Raw genomic sequence first — 16,764 nt, 5'->3', positions numbered from 1 at the left:
TCTGTTACTGCTTAGGGGTGGGGGAGTAACCGAGAGCAAGGCGGTCTTTGAGGGTATTGATAATGTCCTGTTACTTGATTTGGGTACTGTAGACGTAGGTGTGTTCACTTTAAGAAAATTCATCAAACTCTACACATATGATTTGTGTAAAGAAAATCTTCTTAAAAATGCTGGGTAAGATCTATTTATCAGAATTCTCATTCTCCTGCATTTTAAGGGAACCGAATTTAACATTCATTCTACCTAACCTTTAATACTTATCAATACTATTTTAGAAATTTTTAGAAATGACATTCTTAGATTTGTGACACTAGAATAAATAAAATAATTTAATGTTGGAAAAAATTGCTGATGAACTGGTATGTCATGTTCACGATTTCAATCAAGTACCACAGAATGACTTGAAGAGATTTTTTAAAATCTAACTATTCATATGAAACTTCAATTTAGAGGTCCAACTCTAATTTGAAAAAAATGCACAACTCCTTTTTTCAAAACGCAGGAAATGAAACTAATGTTAGCAGACTCGAGAATGCAAAACTGATTTAGGTCAGATGCATTTTCACGTAAGAATGCCTTATCAAAATGTTGTAATTGGTAAGTACATTCTCCTGTGAGGAAAGGCACTGGCTTTCAAAGTTAGTATATTCAACTAATTTAGAAACTGTTCATTGTTAAACCTTCATTGCTGTGATTTAAAAACAACAACAAAAAAGGACACATTTAAATTGTAAAGTTTATAGAGGAAATCTATATTCAAATTATGATGATGCAGTTTTAATTTTTAATCTATCAATGCATTTTAGCTAAGTTTTTATATAATTAAACTACCAATAAGTAAGTACAAATGTTAGGTTTCATCATATCCTACACCTATGTATAACTTCTTATAACAGGTCATTAATACTTCCCAGAGAAACCAGCGCTAATATTAGCTAACATTAATCAACTGCTACCATGTAGTAGGCATACAATGTGATCCAGGTGTTTCCCATCCTGAGTCACTAGCTGGAGGCAGACTGTATTACCACCAGCAGGGATTTAAGGATTACATATTCCCAACCTGTGAACTCAGGCAGACAGCCATGAAACTTGCTTTAGCCACTGCAACGAAAGCACGTCACTTCCAGGCGGAAGCTTGAAGAGCTATGTTCTCTCTCTTACCTCGTCCTACATCATCTCTGAAGTATACATCAAGATGGAACCTCCATTAGCAAAGGTTCCTGAATTTTCACAAGGAACACAGCCCCCAAGTTAACCCATGATGGACAAAACCTGAGGAGTAAATATGCTTTGTTGCTGTCAACCCACTGAGATTTGAGAGTTGTTACTGTACAATAACCTGGCCTCAACTGACTGATAGAAATCCCTATTTTATTTTTGTCTTATTTTCTTTGAGACAGAGTTTTGCTCCATTGCCCAGGCTGGAGTGCAGTGGCACGATCTCGACTCACTGCATCCTCTACCACCCGGGATCAAGCTGTCTTCTGTCTCAGCCTCCCCAGTAGCTGGGACTACAGGCACAGGCCACCATGCCTGGCTAATTTTTGTATTTTTAGTAGAGACAGGGTTCCACCATGTTGGTTGGGCTGGTCTCGAACTCCTGACCTCAGGTGATCCACCTGCCTCAGCCTTCTAATATGCTGAGATTACAGGCATGAGCCACCGTGCCTGGCCTAAAATACCTATTTTATAAAGTGAAAGGTGAGCCATGAAAGGGCATTTTTTACCTAAGAGCCTACAGATTATTAAACAGGGGGAACTAAACATTCAAAAAATCTACATTTGCAAGCCCACACTTTCACTCAGTTCTGCTTTTCATAATTTAAACAATATATAATCAACTATTACATATTAAAACTCTCAAAAACAAATGCTATGCCTGAAATCAGAAGGAAAAAAGACCGGAGATACACACAAGTTTTTATGCAAAGCTGCTTATCATGATGTTTTTTATAATATAAAAATTTAGAAACAACAATAGAAGGGTTAAATTTTAATGTTAATACACTGAATACATTAACATAATGAAATACTATTCAGTGGCTAAAAACCAAGTTTTCAACAGTCATTTAATGATACAGGGAAATGTCATAAGAGATGGAAAAAAGGATAGAAATCAATATTCATAGTATAATCCCAAGATTCCAGAACTAATCTGAACAAAATTTACCAAACATACCTGATACATAAACCGATCTATGCATGTGCCTGTGGGTTTGCAGAATACCAATCCATTAGTTATTGACCCATTAGAACCGGTGGCTGTCCCAAAGCAGGTCACACTATTTGGTTACTCATTCAACAAAGTGTGCTTGGCAATGGGAGTACAGAAATGAAAGACAGTATCTGCCTTCAAGGAGCCTGCCGTCCAGGAAGACATGAGAAGTCAGCCAACTTCAACACAGCATCAGAGCACTTGTGGGGATTTACAAGAGGCACTCCGGGAGTTCACAAAAACACTTCTCACTGAGACTGGGAGTGAGGGGAGATGTCCAAGGAGGAGATGCAGCTGGGCCAACTTTTCAGAATACTGATATTGAGGGCTAGTACACCAGGCTGAAGAACATCCTAGGCAATGACAACGTCCCCTGCAAAGGTCCAGAGGCAAGAGAAAACGTGGCCACTTGAGAAGCACAGAGGAGAAGGGCATGGCGGTCCTGCAAGGGCTCACCTGGCAGCAGAATGAGCACAGCAGGAACCAGAACGGAGCTGCCTATCTGAGAGCTCCCAAACCTAGGCTACCCTCCATCACCTTTAACTTCAGTAAAACAAAACCAAAGCTTCCTGAAGCCACTCATTCATGCTTCCCTGGAACATGGGTATGATCAATAAAGAGCTTATAAACAGGTATCTCTGTGAATCAGTCAGCAGTGGGAGGACTTCAAAGAGGCTAAAGTACTTTTTCAGAAAAGTTAAGGCCAATCATGCACTTTAATGTGAAAAGCAAAAGGTGTAACAAAACAGGCCGTAACCATTCCAAGTCAGCCAATGGTACCTCAATGACCCTCCCTTGCAGTCTGTGACTTCTTTTCAGCTATACAGAAGTTATCCTGATATATTCTCTACTACAAGTGGTCATAACTACCCCTACAACCAAACTACTTAAAAGTCAAGCCTCCATCATTTTCACTTTTGTAGAAAAGGCTCTTTCTACAGAGCACCTGATTTTAGACAGCTTATCCTAACACTGATACTTACATAAAGTACAAACTTGTACCTTGCAGGTCTACAAAGCAACTTCCATTTTTACTGGCAACTACTATCATGTTCACTTATTTTAGGGTTGCAGCATTCTAGTTTGCAAATGAATAAATTTCCCAATTCACACTACAGAAATGTGGAAAAATGAGAAGCAGAACCCAGCTTTGGTCTTATCCTTCAGAATATTTTCTACCTGCCATCTGCAGCAACAGACCAATATTCTTGGGTCCTGGGTAGCGCACCTGGCTTAGTCACTTAGGTCAACATACTGAGCTTCCCCGAACTTTTTGTCCTTCATTGTAAAATGAGCAGCCAGTTTGAATAAAGTTCCTTCCGACTTTAATGTTCCATGTTTGTTTTTTTAAGTTGCAGTAAGATTCTCTTCCTCCATGAAAAGATGGGTTGCAAGTGCCTGAATCAGGGTCATAATTCAAATAAGTTTGAGTAGACGCATAATTATAAATGCAGATACAACTATCCTTCCACACTGACATGTTAAAAGCAACTCTAATAAAATTATGCACTAAGGACAACACAAATTATTTTTCCAACTAATACATGCATCAGTCAAAATTATAATTACTGTATATCAGTAATGCAGATAATTACACAGATAATTAAGTTACTGAGTGCTAGAGTCAAGCTTTCCTGCTCTAATGCTCTCCATCCAAACAAATTTTAAAAGAAACGAAAAACCTCATTCCCTGCCTCTCAATTGTTTCATCTCTTCCCCAGCCTTTCATTTCCCCCACCAGGAGATTAAGAGCTGCTCAGTAATGTGAGGTATTTTGTATTTAATTTTCCATAAAATAGTATGTATAAGTTTTCTCTTGCAGTTATAACAAATTATCACAAAACTTAGCAGTTAAAAACAACACTAATTTATTATCTTACACATCTGTTTGCCAGAAGTCCAGCAGGCTTAGCTGATTTCTCTGCCTGAGTCTCACAAGGCCAAAATCAAGGGGCTGACAGGGCAGCATCTCTTTGTGGAGGTTCTAGGGAAGAATCTGTTTTCAGGGACATTCAGGGACCTGGCAGGATTGAGTTCCATATGATTATAGGACTGAAGCCCTGGTTTCCTTGCTGGCCAGCAGCCAGAGCTGTTCTCAGCTTCTAGAAGACACCTGCACTCCTTGGCTCATAGTATCCTCTCCATCTTCAGATCCAGAAGCAGCAGGTGGAGTCCCTCTCATGCTCCAAATCTCTCTTGCTCCTTCTTCCCTCACACCTCATGAGTCTTCTCCATTCCCCTTTCACTATTAAAGACCCTTGTGATTACAATAGGCCCACCCAGATAATCCCGGATAATCTCCCTATTTTAAGTCTCATGACCTTAATTCCACCTGCAAAAGCCCTTTTGCCATGTAAGGTAATATATTCACAGGTTCCAGTGATTAATATATCAGCATCTTGGGAGAATGGGGACAGAAATTATTCTGCCAACCATATAATACATGCAGGAAAAAAAGAGACAAATGTCCCTTTCTGCTAGGAAACAATGAATAATTCTACCCAGACCACACAGCAAAGCAGCAATTTATGTTAAATATCAATACATACACACAAAATTAGTTGTTGGTGCCTGACAAGATGAAATATGCTAGCAAAAAAGATTACAGAAAAACAAAAATGTTAGTGTCAAACTATATTAATTGCTGAAACTAACAAAAATGTGATATAATGAATCAACTCTTCTACTTTCTTGAAGTATTCACAGTGGACATTGCAAATCATACCTGAAATTTTAATTTTAAACATACTATATCTTAAAACCTACTTTAAACACTCTTACACAAATCTGTATAAAGAAATGATGATAAGTATGCTGCTTCAGATCTTAAATCAGTGAAAGGAACACTGCCTGGCTTAAATACAGTGGCAAAAAGCTCAACATTTTACTTAGGTGATTTGAAAGAAAATGTATTCAAATAAGACAGCCTAACGTTTGCTTTGTGAGTAACAGAAGTAAAAAACTAAACCAAAAATAAGAAAGGAAAATAACAGCTCACAAATTGCTGTACTTACATTATTTGCAACGACAGAACTACCAAAAGAACTACAGAAAAACATAAAAGTATTGATTAGTCACATTTTACAGAAAAGTACTGATTAATCAAAGTTTATGGAAATGTAATAGAGGATTCATAACAGCCAATTCTTGATCTAAAACTCATTCTATGTAAAACATAAAATAGGATAATCACCTAATCACAGATATATTTATTAAAGTTATTCATGTCAGGAGCGATATTATTTAACAATCAGCCTTTTAATAAAAAATTAGGTATATAAATATTTTAAAATATTCCATTTATTCTCTAAATAATATGAATTACACATTTTATGAAACCGTATCCCAGGTGAAGTAAGTTACAACAGCAACCGTTTATCAAATCATGTGAATCATTTCCAAGTCATCTGTTAATTGTTACAAATTACTGGTATGATTTTTTTATTTGATGTGTCTGTCACAATTTAAGCAATGTATGAGCTGTGATTGATATAAGAAACCAAATTCTTTCAAAAATTTCCCCCATTTAATTAAGGAAAATGGGCAAACCAAGTCTTAATATACACAGATTTTTCCACCACATAATACTGCTCATAGTAAATCTTCCATTATCTTCTACTGAACTAATATTAGTTAAATTCTCTTTTTTTCAGCCCTAATAATACTGAGATTTTATATTCACTATTTCTATTACCATCCAAGCCTTATGAAAATCCCTTATTTACTGGATCATTTTGCTTAATTTCTGGCTTAATTATACAAAATTTTGCTTGCCTTCAATCTATGGTGCTTTGAAAACAACAATTAGCCAAGTTCTCAAAATCAATAAATTAAAAGGATGTAATTAAAATTTAATTGTATTCCTCAGATTTGTCACCAAATAAGTGTATTTCCTTTTAATTTGCCAGGCAATGTAATAGTTTTTCCCTTGGAATTAACATTTTGTTTCATTTCAAATTTGTTTGTTCCTCTAATACCTTCTTCTCCATCACAGTTTCCTGTATTTGGTTTATATGTTCTATCACTTAGTATTTGTCAAATAAATCTGTCCATTTCAATAATTAAAATTTTTCTTTTTTCTACAACCATGGAAAAAATTCACATTGCTTAGTATATGATGTAATAGAGCTAAACTGCTAAAAAAAATTGTCCAAATGCTATTTTAACAATGTCCAGTAACACAAATATTCCCATCTTTGGTTGCCCATTAAAAGTCCAAACAGCTACCTCAATTCCAAGGTCTCAAATACATTATTTAATTCTCTATTACTTGATATAAGATAAATATAAAATTTCCAAAAAAAAGTTAAGTGGTTTACTTGGCTTATCTTCCTACTGCAACATCCAGAGATAACCAAATATAAGTGAGACAGCATCAAATTAAAACATCTAAAAGTTTTTCTAGAATTTCAGCTGAGACAACTTTTTCTCCCTAACACTATACTTGCACCATCTGTAAAACATTCATAATGTTTTCATGTAAATATTTCTCATTGAAACCATTTTTCTTGAGTATGACTAATAAAGTTTAATATATTTCAGATGTTCTTCCTTCCAGCTCCATGAAATCAATAAAAACCATCACACTATCTTTGAAGTCTTGAATATTGCATTTTAAGTAAATTATTAAAACAATTCTATGTGAAATTGTTGGAGCTCTGTCAATAATGACTGAAATTTTACTGTCCTGATTTATAAGTTCTCCAAAATGCATTTTTACATCTCAGTAGATATATGTTTTGCAACAATTAGGACCATAAACCTAAACGTCCATGCTACATTCACATAAAAACAATTCTTGAAGTCCTAATAAATACTTTATGTCAGAAAATTATTTTAAACTATACAGCATATTATATTGATACTTCATAAACTGGTTTTCCCTTGCCTTGTCAAAACTCTCAGATAAAATGTTTTTGGATGTTGTTATTTCAATTTTTGGAAACTGATTTATGTCTATTATTTTTTGTTGAAATAATCAAATTGTTTTTTATTCTAGACCTACAAATCATTTGTTTCAGGTTTATATTCCTGCATAGTACTAAAGATATTCTTAGCTGTGTTTTATTACTGTTATTTCTTTTTTTCTTCTCTCAGAGATTCAGAATACTCACGTTTATGACATCTAAGAGAAGAAAATTTACCCAAACTTCATTGCCTCTTTATTTAAAATAAAAATACTCAACAAATTAATTCTTGAACTTCTAAGTACGAAACACCACACACGACTAATCCAAGAGTTATAATGCAGTAACAGTGAAATAAACCAAAGAAAGACCTATTTAAAACTCAGTTATTTAAAAACAGGAGCGATGAGAAAGTCTGAGGCTGATGATAAGCCGATGACTCTCCCAAAGCACAGAGGCCCCAGCTCCATCATGAATGTGCAGGAGATCAACACCACTCACTGCCATGAGACAGAGGTTCGGCAGACAGACAGCGAGCGCTTCCAAAGTGGACCCCAGCACATCCTACAAAATCAGCTGGGGTGAATGAGTTTATGTCAAAAATTATATCGTTATTCGTTTTGCCACTTCTCATGGTTACTGTTGTATTATTCATCAACTGATAAGAAAGTGTTTCAATATTTTATCAACCAGTAGAGCCACAGCAGTCCAAACAGGCTAAAGAGCAGCCTGGTTGTAACAATGACATTAAATGGCCCTCATGTTTCTCTAAACTATCAAAGACCACTAATATTTTCCATTTGGAAATAGGCCAGCTGGAATAAAGTGATTTTCAGTTACTTTTTAAAAGTAAAAATATCCAAAAAAGGACATTTCAATAAAGCATAATCTAAGAAGGGAAAACCATTATGAAGAGTTTTCCATAGTAATGTTGCTAAATTTAAAACATGCAGCTAACAAAATATTTCCGATCAGGCACCAGTATCCACACCGTCACCACCACCACCATCATACTATTTACTAGTTAAGTAAGAGCAAAATAGTTGTCCCCATCATAAAAAAGTAAATGAACACATAAACTGACTTAAATTCTCAGTCATATCATGTCGCTCCCTCTGCTTCATACCCTTCAATATTTCCCCTTACATAAAAATCCAACTTTTCCAGCCAAACCCACAAGACCCCTGATCTCTGCTCTTTTGGTCAACTCCTCTCTCCTCTCCAGCTCACAGTGCTCGCACCACTTTTTTAGAGGTCCTTCCTTACACCTTGTCTACACTCTGTGACCCCTTCCTCTTAGCGCTTTCCCCAGTGTGCAGTCAAATGTGTATCCTACGATTCTTTCTCGTTTGCCTACTCACTAGAAATTTAGCTCCATGTGGATGTGTTTGTTTGCAGCAGAATATCCAATACCTGGCATGATGCCTGGCCACGGAAGGTGCTGAATAAATATTTGTTGAATCAATGGATGGGTGAATAAATTGCTAAAAGCCCTATGCCTATGCAACAGAATGGCCAGAAGTAAAACAGGACTTTTGATTAAAAAAAAAACAAATCTCACACACACACACATTACATAATCAGAGAAATACCTCTGAGTATTATTCTAAGTACAAACATATACATCAATAAACATTACACAAATAGAGATTACACAACAGTAGCACACACTTGCCATCCTCATCTGACTTAGCCTGGATATAGACATGCACGGAAAACTAAGAGGTCCTGTTTCCCAGCTGCCACGACCACCAGCAAAGGGATATCCCTGTTCTGCCCCCAGAATGTGGGCAGAGGGAATGATTGTGGCAAAGGGAAGAAACAATACAGCCAAAAGCCAAAGAACTTAAATCCTAGTAATGGATAACCACACCTACTCTTCTAGGTCCCACGTTCCCAACTCCAATCAAAGATGAACTTTCATTACCAATACTGCAGCATCAAAAATGTCAGGGTACACAAACCACTGTCATTTCAGGCCAGTGTCTGCCAGGTACCATGACATTTACTGGCATTCTTAGGGGGCATGGGGTGAGCAATAAAGACAAAAAGAAAAAAACAGTCCAGCAGCGTCAGTAAGGGCCCAGAGTCAGACACATGGGAAGACAGATACCCAAAGAGCCCGGAGAAAGAGAATCTGGAGTGGAATTAAGACATACCTGGAGAGGCCAAGTGGGCCAATAACTGTGGCAAACAGAGATAGGCTAATGGGCTGGATGTCTTGATGATAACAGATAAGGAAGTATATCCAAAAATAGAATGAACTGGAGATAATTCTCATTTGCAAGGGACAACAGGCTGTAAGGGGCACCACATCAGTGGGAACAGTGGAAAAGAAACTGAAAGAGTTAAGGTACTACGAACCATAGATGCTACAGGGTCAAGGAGAAAGAGACTCGGGGGTAGGCACTGAGTCACTGAAGTATGTTCCACAAACGTAAGATGGAAAAAATAATAAAAGAGTACATTCATTGAAAATCAGATTCAGTTAAAACCAGGAAGTGGGAGGGGTATCTGAAGAAAAGGTTAAACAAGTAAAGGGCTGAGTTTACAACTGGCTGGCGCTCCAAGGTAGAAGGTGCCAACAGAGCAGACCTAGCAGCAGCAGTGGCCGGGCACAGCTGGCCAGGATGAGAGTGTGAGAGTCTGAAAGGCAACATGGGGTGGCTGATCTACTCACAATAAATATGTCTGGTCTTAGTTTGCCCATCTCCCTTGGTCATAGTTCAGTGACTCAGGGTAGACCTATCAGATTCTCTCTCTTGAAAATGTAAAACCTTTAAGAGAGATAGAAGCTGGCTGGAGTAAAGTCACTATCTAACACTCTTGAAAAAATATCCACATGCACTCCTGTTGACACTCCAGTTCTACTCTCTCTCAAAACCTGGTTACTCAACTTTTCCCTGATTTTGAGGGCTAGCCTATAATAATTTCTCTAACTTTCGTCTGTTTTATCTTAGCCAGAATAACTGCTATTGTTATAACCAAAGTATATTTTCTAATTCAACAGAGCTCCTGCTTGAAGCCAATTTACTCAGTTTCTAATGAGTAAACTGAGGCCCTGAGAATATATTTTTCCCAGATTATAAAATATAGAGGGTCAAGACCAAAACCCAATCTGCCTTACTTTTAGTACTGCGGGTAATATTTTTAAACACAGACTTAGATGACAATTATCAAAAGATTAATAATCTAAATAACTTGAAGTAAAATCTAGATACAAAAGTAAAACATAAAAGGCTAAAATGGGAGGAGATGGCAATGGCTGAAGAATAAAGAAGAGATACTTTTTTCTCAATAGCTACAAATTTTCATATTCTATCACAACATGAAGCATGAGTAATCAAAGCAAGATTTCTATACATTTTTTTAAAATGTCAGCCACTGTATTAATCTGAACCCAAGATTTTTAAAAAGAGGAAGGAAAAGAAAGAAATGTCAACAAACAGACAAAATTATAAGGACCACATCTAAATACCAGAACATTTCTGGCACTTATCACATGCTTAAAAACATCTGTTTTGGTATCCTTCTTCACCACATATTTTTGGAGTACAAAATGTATCTCCTATTTCCTTGACCTCTTAAGATTCTGTTGCTATTTTACCTCTTCCTTTCCTGAGAATCTTCGTAGAGCTGGATTTCCTTTGTTTTCCTTATAAAATGTCCTTTCTGCCTACAAATGTTTAGTTTATTTCTGTTTTTCTAGCTTTGGCTTATCTACTAAATATTAATCTTTCTTGTTTCCTTGGTGTTTGATATTTTCTTATCTACTCACCCCCTCATTAATACAAGATCATTTCAATTGGCATCTTCTAACAAATTCTTTCAATGGCACTGCTTCAGAAATAGGAGCTTTTTAAAAACAAAAACATTAACAAAGGTGATCTATGTTTACATTGCATATAAATATCACACGTGCTTCCATGAAGCCATTCCTTTTTCTTCCAAAAGTAGGTTTTCAGGAAAAACGAAAATCAAGACTCTCATTTATATGCCAGGTGGCCCAAACTCATGATCAACAGGTACAGCCAACAGTCCCGTATGAAATGCTTCATGTAAATATATTTTATAGAAAATAAGACTATATATTAAAGAATTTAATTAAAGAAACACTGTAATAAATCTACTATGTAACATAAATCAACTGGAATAAAAACTCAGATTTTTTCCCTTGACTTATAGATCAGAAAACAAATAACCAGTTTTTCTTAAATTAGCATTTTATTCACTTCAAAATTATGAGAAAAATATGTATAGTTGGCCTCTTTTATCACTTGGTTGTGTACACTTTTCATCTTTCTACGAGCCACACAAATTCAATTCCACGTACATACAGATTATATAAAACCACCTACTACATTCAATTAACAGAAGGAAAATAAATCATGAGGTTTATACCCAGACTTAAAACAAAAATTCTTTAGGATAAAGAACATCATGTTTCAACTACATCTATTCCAAAATAATAAATGCTAGCTGCTTTGGTATCCTAAAGCAGTGCTTCTTAACAGGACAGATTTTACCTGCTCAGTCCTCCCCAGGAGACAAGCTGCAATGTCTTGAGACATTTATGGTGGTTAACAACTGTGGGGAGCAAGAATGGGTGGGGTGCTACTGGCATTTAGCAGGTCAAGGACAGGGAAGCTGCTAAACACCCTACAATGCACAGCCCAGCCCCTCACAATAAAGCATTATCCAGCCTCAAATGGTCTGAGAGACTGTCCTACATGAAAACAAGACTAAAGGAAAGAGAGTGACAGACAAGAAGTATCTGTGAGTCACTGTTTGCCAGCACCCTCCCAACTTTTGGCAGACCCACCTACCTTAGATGCCTGGGGCGTGGATATCACATGGACTGTGCTGGGTTTGACACCATTTGCCTTGGGCCGCTTGTAGAGGGCAAATCTGCTTTTCCTCCGTCCTCTATCTCCATTGGGTAAAGCACCATTGTACCTAGAAACAGGGAGGAAAGAGTTCATCTATCTGCAGATTTTTCAAGTTTTAAACACAAAAGTTAGAGGTACTGAATAAGGGAAAAGACAGGAATGGTCATAAAATAATTGCCCACTAAACACTCCACAAAAAGAAAGGGTTGTAACACAGACTTCAGCTGTAATGAAATTCAAATCACTTCTAGGAACTTAATTTAAGAGTGATGTACAAGTAATTATAGGTTTCCTATTTTATAAAGTCAGACTCTTCAAATCTTTTTGGAAAGTGGCAGAGTATAAATAAGGAAATGAGTATTCTGCAGAGGCCATATTAGGGCTGGCTCAATTCAACTAGCACCATTCTAATAGACCCCAGAGATACACTTGAGAATATTTTTAAATGAACTAGTTAGAAAATAGCATACTAATTAAACCTCATCTCTCACTTTCAAACCACGTTAATGTTGTCTGCAGGATCTTTATTTGTAAGACAACGAATTTAGTTACTTGCTTTCTTAAAAGTTCTGAATCCTCCACATTCACTCCCATTTCTGTTTGAACCCTACGCTGACAGATTAGCAAAAAAACAGCTTGCAGAAATTAAACATATTTTTGTTAGCAAAAATTAGCTTGCAAAAATATACACACGAGTTTTAGTCCACAAACTGTCAAATAACTTAGAAGTCATCTGGAAAACATATAATGTCCTTAAGCAGGTTTCCTGTATTTAGCTAATACTAGTGCTTAAAAGAAATGCAGGATCACAGTTAGCATTTCAATTTTTAGTTGTATTTTCTAACTCTGTATTAATCGGCCCCTGTATGTTCTTACTGACGGCCCGTATTGCTACATTAACACAACTACTCTCTGCTTCCACCTTGGTGGAAGCTCTTTTCAAGAAAAAAAACTAAAAGAAGGAACATTTAAAATTTACACAGATTTATATGACAGATCCAAGGATCCCCCAGAACACCAAGGTTAGGAGACAGCAGGTCTGGTGGTTTGTTCCTGTCCCACAGATTCCTGGGCCTTCTCCACGTTCCAGCTACATCCAGAACGGAGTGGCCAGATGGGGGAAGCAGGAACTTGTGAAGTCCACTGGGGAACAGAAGTTGGAAGAAATGGGCTTTGTGTGTTTGTTTCACCAGTCAAGTCATCACTACAGTCTGACAATGGTTTTAAATTATCACTGTAAGTTATTCCCACTGTCTTTTTAATGTTTCCATTTCCAGCACAAAGGAATGTCAGCTATATAAAAATGTCTCATGAATAAAAAGATAATTTATTTCAAGTCTTATTCCTCTAGTTTTTCTCAGGCAAGATCAGAATCGTGTACAATATCTTCTTAAACGTATTTGTGATGACTACTATAAAGTATCCATAAGTCAACAACCATTACAAATCTGCTTTGTTTTAATATATTTCCATGTCACTCAAATCAACATGAACATTCTATATTAAAGGAAGCATATGTGAACCAATTAAAGCCAGGACTATAAACAACTCAAAGGAACATTTTCACTACTGTGGCCTACACACAATTAGTACAAGATCTGGCAAGGCTTGCTACGCCCTTCACTTCTACCCAGCTCTGTGTGTATAGCAGGTGCATTTGACAGCAGTGATGTGATTCAGAATGACCCTGTATGGTAGATGCACCTGAATGTGTGTTCAGAGTTCCAAGCTACAGTATCCAAGAGTGGCCAACCCAGAGAGTCATTCCTTACCTATGAGGAACATCTGAGTGCCCACCCAGTCCCATGGAACGCAGGCTCTTCAGGATATCAAGGCCCTTTGCTTTGGTTAAGTGAAGCCTGGCAGGTGGCAGTTGTTAGGGGGAGCATGTTAAGTGAAAATGCTAGGTTAACTGCATGCTTTTTATATGCAGTTGTGGTTCTCCTGCTCAACCCACCGCCACTGGACTCTCTCCCCTGTATGTAAGCCACCAACAAAACCCCATGTCTCATCTGCTGGCTCTGAGTCTCTTCTTTCAGCCTCTTGAATCTGGTGCCATCCCCACCGGAGTTGATAGGGGTTTGGCACAACTCTGCGCTGCATCTCTCTTGCCTCAACTATAGACTCCAGGTCAATAGGCCTTAGCCTTGTAAGAGTGCAGCAGACGCTTGTTTGGCCATCTGATCACAACTATACTTCCTTCTCTGGAATCTATTCCTTAACTCCAAAAGTTGAACCCCAGCACCATGTCTGAATGAACTGGCCATGCCAACATCTTCCCCACCACTCTGGGGCTGACTGGCCAGAGGCTGACATCTGGCCCAACCTGGCCAACAACATTCTAACTTTGGAAAATACAAAATGGGGACAGAGAGATAGTCATCCATTCTCAGTTGTTGGCTAGAGCTGTAAAAAATGTAAACCCAGGAGCTGTGGGGATGTCACAAAGTGTTATATGGCTGAAAAAGCAGACAAAGTGAAGAAGGAAGCAGATGAACAGAGACAAGCAGCAAAAAGCAATGGAAAGAGGATCCTTAAGGGTTTCTACTGGCCCAGATGTACTCCAGCCCTTCTTGACAAAATTCCTTTAGCTTCAGCTAACTCAATTTGATTTCCACTAGTTACAACCCAAAAGCCACATCTAATATAAAGGGAGGTAAAAAACCAGAAGTGTCAACCTTAACACATGCAGAAACATTTTAATTTAAATTGCCTAAGCATAGAGGCACAGATATTGCAGGTTAAGCAAATAATAAGCCAGCCTACTTACAGACTGCCTACTTACTTAATACATCTAGATGAAAAATCCTATTGGAAACAATCAAAGTAGCAGTGGAAAAACCAGTGTCACCCTGAGACAAGTTTCTAATTAGGTTAAGCTACATGGTCATTCATTCGATATTTATGCCAAATACTAGAGCTACAATGATGAATATCAGCTTCCCTGCCTTCACAGAGCTCTCTGCTCAGAAGGAGAGAAAGGCACAATAACAAATATGATAAATATACATGTAACAAGATGCACTTACAGCATAAGGCACATGGGAGGATGCATTAGAGAGGCTTCATGGTGGAAGCACTGCTTGAACTGTCAAAATCTTGGCCAGGCACGTTGGCTCATGCCTGTAATCCCAGCACTTTGGGAGGCCAAGGCAGGTAGATAGCTTGAGCCCAGGAGTTCGAGACCAGCCTGGAGAACATGTTGAAACCCCACCTCTACAAAAAATATGAAAATTAGCCTGGCGTGGTGGTATGCACCTGTAGTCACGGCTATCTCGGGCGGCTGAGGTGGGAAGATCACTTGAGCCAGGAAAGTGGAGACCGCAATGAGTCAAGACCATGCCACTGCACTCCAGCCTGGGTGACAGAGCAAGACTGTCCAAAAAGAAAAGAGAGAAAAAGAAATCTAGGTAAGAAGTCTAAACGGAGAATGAAGGGGTGATATAACATGCAAGGCAAGGAGGAATCCATAGGTCAGCACTGTGGAGAGTATGAAGTTCAAGTGGAGAGAGTAGTGGGAAAGGAGGGTAAAAGGTAGGCAGGAGCCTGATTGTAACATCCTGCTTCTATTAGTCCATTATCACACTGCTATAAAGAACTACCTGTGAAGAAAAGAGGTTTAATTGACTCACAGTTCCACAGGCTTAACAGGACGCTCGACTGGGAAGCCTCAGGAAACTTACAATCACGGAAGAAGCCAAAGGAGAAACAAGCAGCCTCTTCTCATGGCAGCCAGAGAAAGAAAGCTCGAGAAGGGGAAAGTGCCACACAGTTTTAAACCATCAGATCTTGTGAGAACTCATTCACTATCACGAGAACAGCAAGGGGGAAATCCAACCCCCACCCCATCATCCAATCATCTCCCACCAAGCCCCTCCTCTGACACACGGGAATTACAATTCAAGATGAGATTTGGGGGAGGACACAGAGCTAAACTCTATCACTGGTACTCCCTAAGAGTTATGGCTTTTTATCCTAAGGGGAATGGAAAGTCTGGTAAGATTTAAGCAAATGGCGAACATGATTGGAAATATAAAGTAATCACATAGGGTGGCACAGCGCAGGAGGAACTGGAAGAGATTAGAGGCAAGACCAGACCAGACTAGAGGCAAGATGATCAGATAGCAGCACCACCACAGCCATGGGAAGCTATGTGCGGTGGGTTGAATGGTGGCCTTAAAAAGATACATCCAAGGCTGGGCACAGTGGCTCATGCCTGTAATCCCCGCACTTTGGGAGGCCGAGGCAGGTGGATCACTTGAGGTCAGGAGTTCGAAACCAGCCTGGCCAACATGGTGAAACTTTGTCTCTACTAAAAATACAAAAAATTAGCTGGGCATGATAGCACGTGCCTGTAATTCCAGCTATTCAACAGGTTGAGACAGGAGAATCGCTTGAACCCAGGAGGGTTGCAGTGGGCTGAGATTGTACCATTGTGCTCCAGCCTGGGCGACAGAGCAAGACTCCGTCTCTAAAAGAAAAAAAAAGATACATTCACGTCACCTGTGAATATGGCTTTTTGGAAAAAGGGTGTTTGCAGATGTAATTAAGTCCAGAATCTCAAGATGAGATCATACTCGATTACTGATAGGTCCTAAGTCCCATGGCAAGTGATTTTGTAAGAGATACAAAGGGATAGAGAGGAGATGACCATGGGATGGAGGCAGAGACTGGGGCGATGCAACCACAAGCCAAGGAACATTTGGAGCCCCAGAAGCTGGAAGAGGCAAGGAAAGATTCTCCCCTTAAG

General features: G+C 38.4%; 1 protein-coding gene across 3 annotated transcripts in view; it reads right to left on the bottom strand.

Annotated features, from left to right (window-relative positions):
* Positions 1–16,764, bottom strand: part of PELI2 (pellino E3 ubiquitin protein ligase family member 2) — a 189,756-nt gene that overhangs the window by 111,582 nt on the left and 61,410 nt on the right. For all 3 annotated transcript variants that reach the window (XM_015143769.3, XM_077938777.1, XM_077938776.1), the window contains exon 2: positions 11,952–12,081. In XM_015143769.3, the coding sequence (XP_014999255.1) occupies positions 11,952–12,081 (130 nt within the window). The remainder of the gene's footprint in view (positions 1–11,951; positions 12,082–16,764) is intronic.

The sequence above is a fragment of the Macaca mulatta genome, chromosome 7 (assembly GCF_049350105.2).
Source record: "Macaca mulatta isolate MMU2019108-1 chromosome 7, T2T-MMU8v2.0, whole genome shotgun sequence".
Classification (NCBI taxonomy): Eukaryota; Metazoa; Chordata; class Mammalia; order Primates; family Cercopithecidae; genus Macaca; species Macaca mulatta.
The sequence above is the reverse complement of the archived record's forward strand: the minus strand, read 5'-3'. Positions and strand labels throughout refer to the sequence as shown.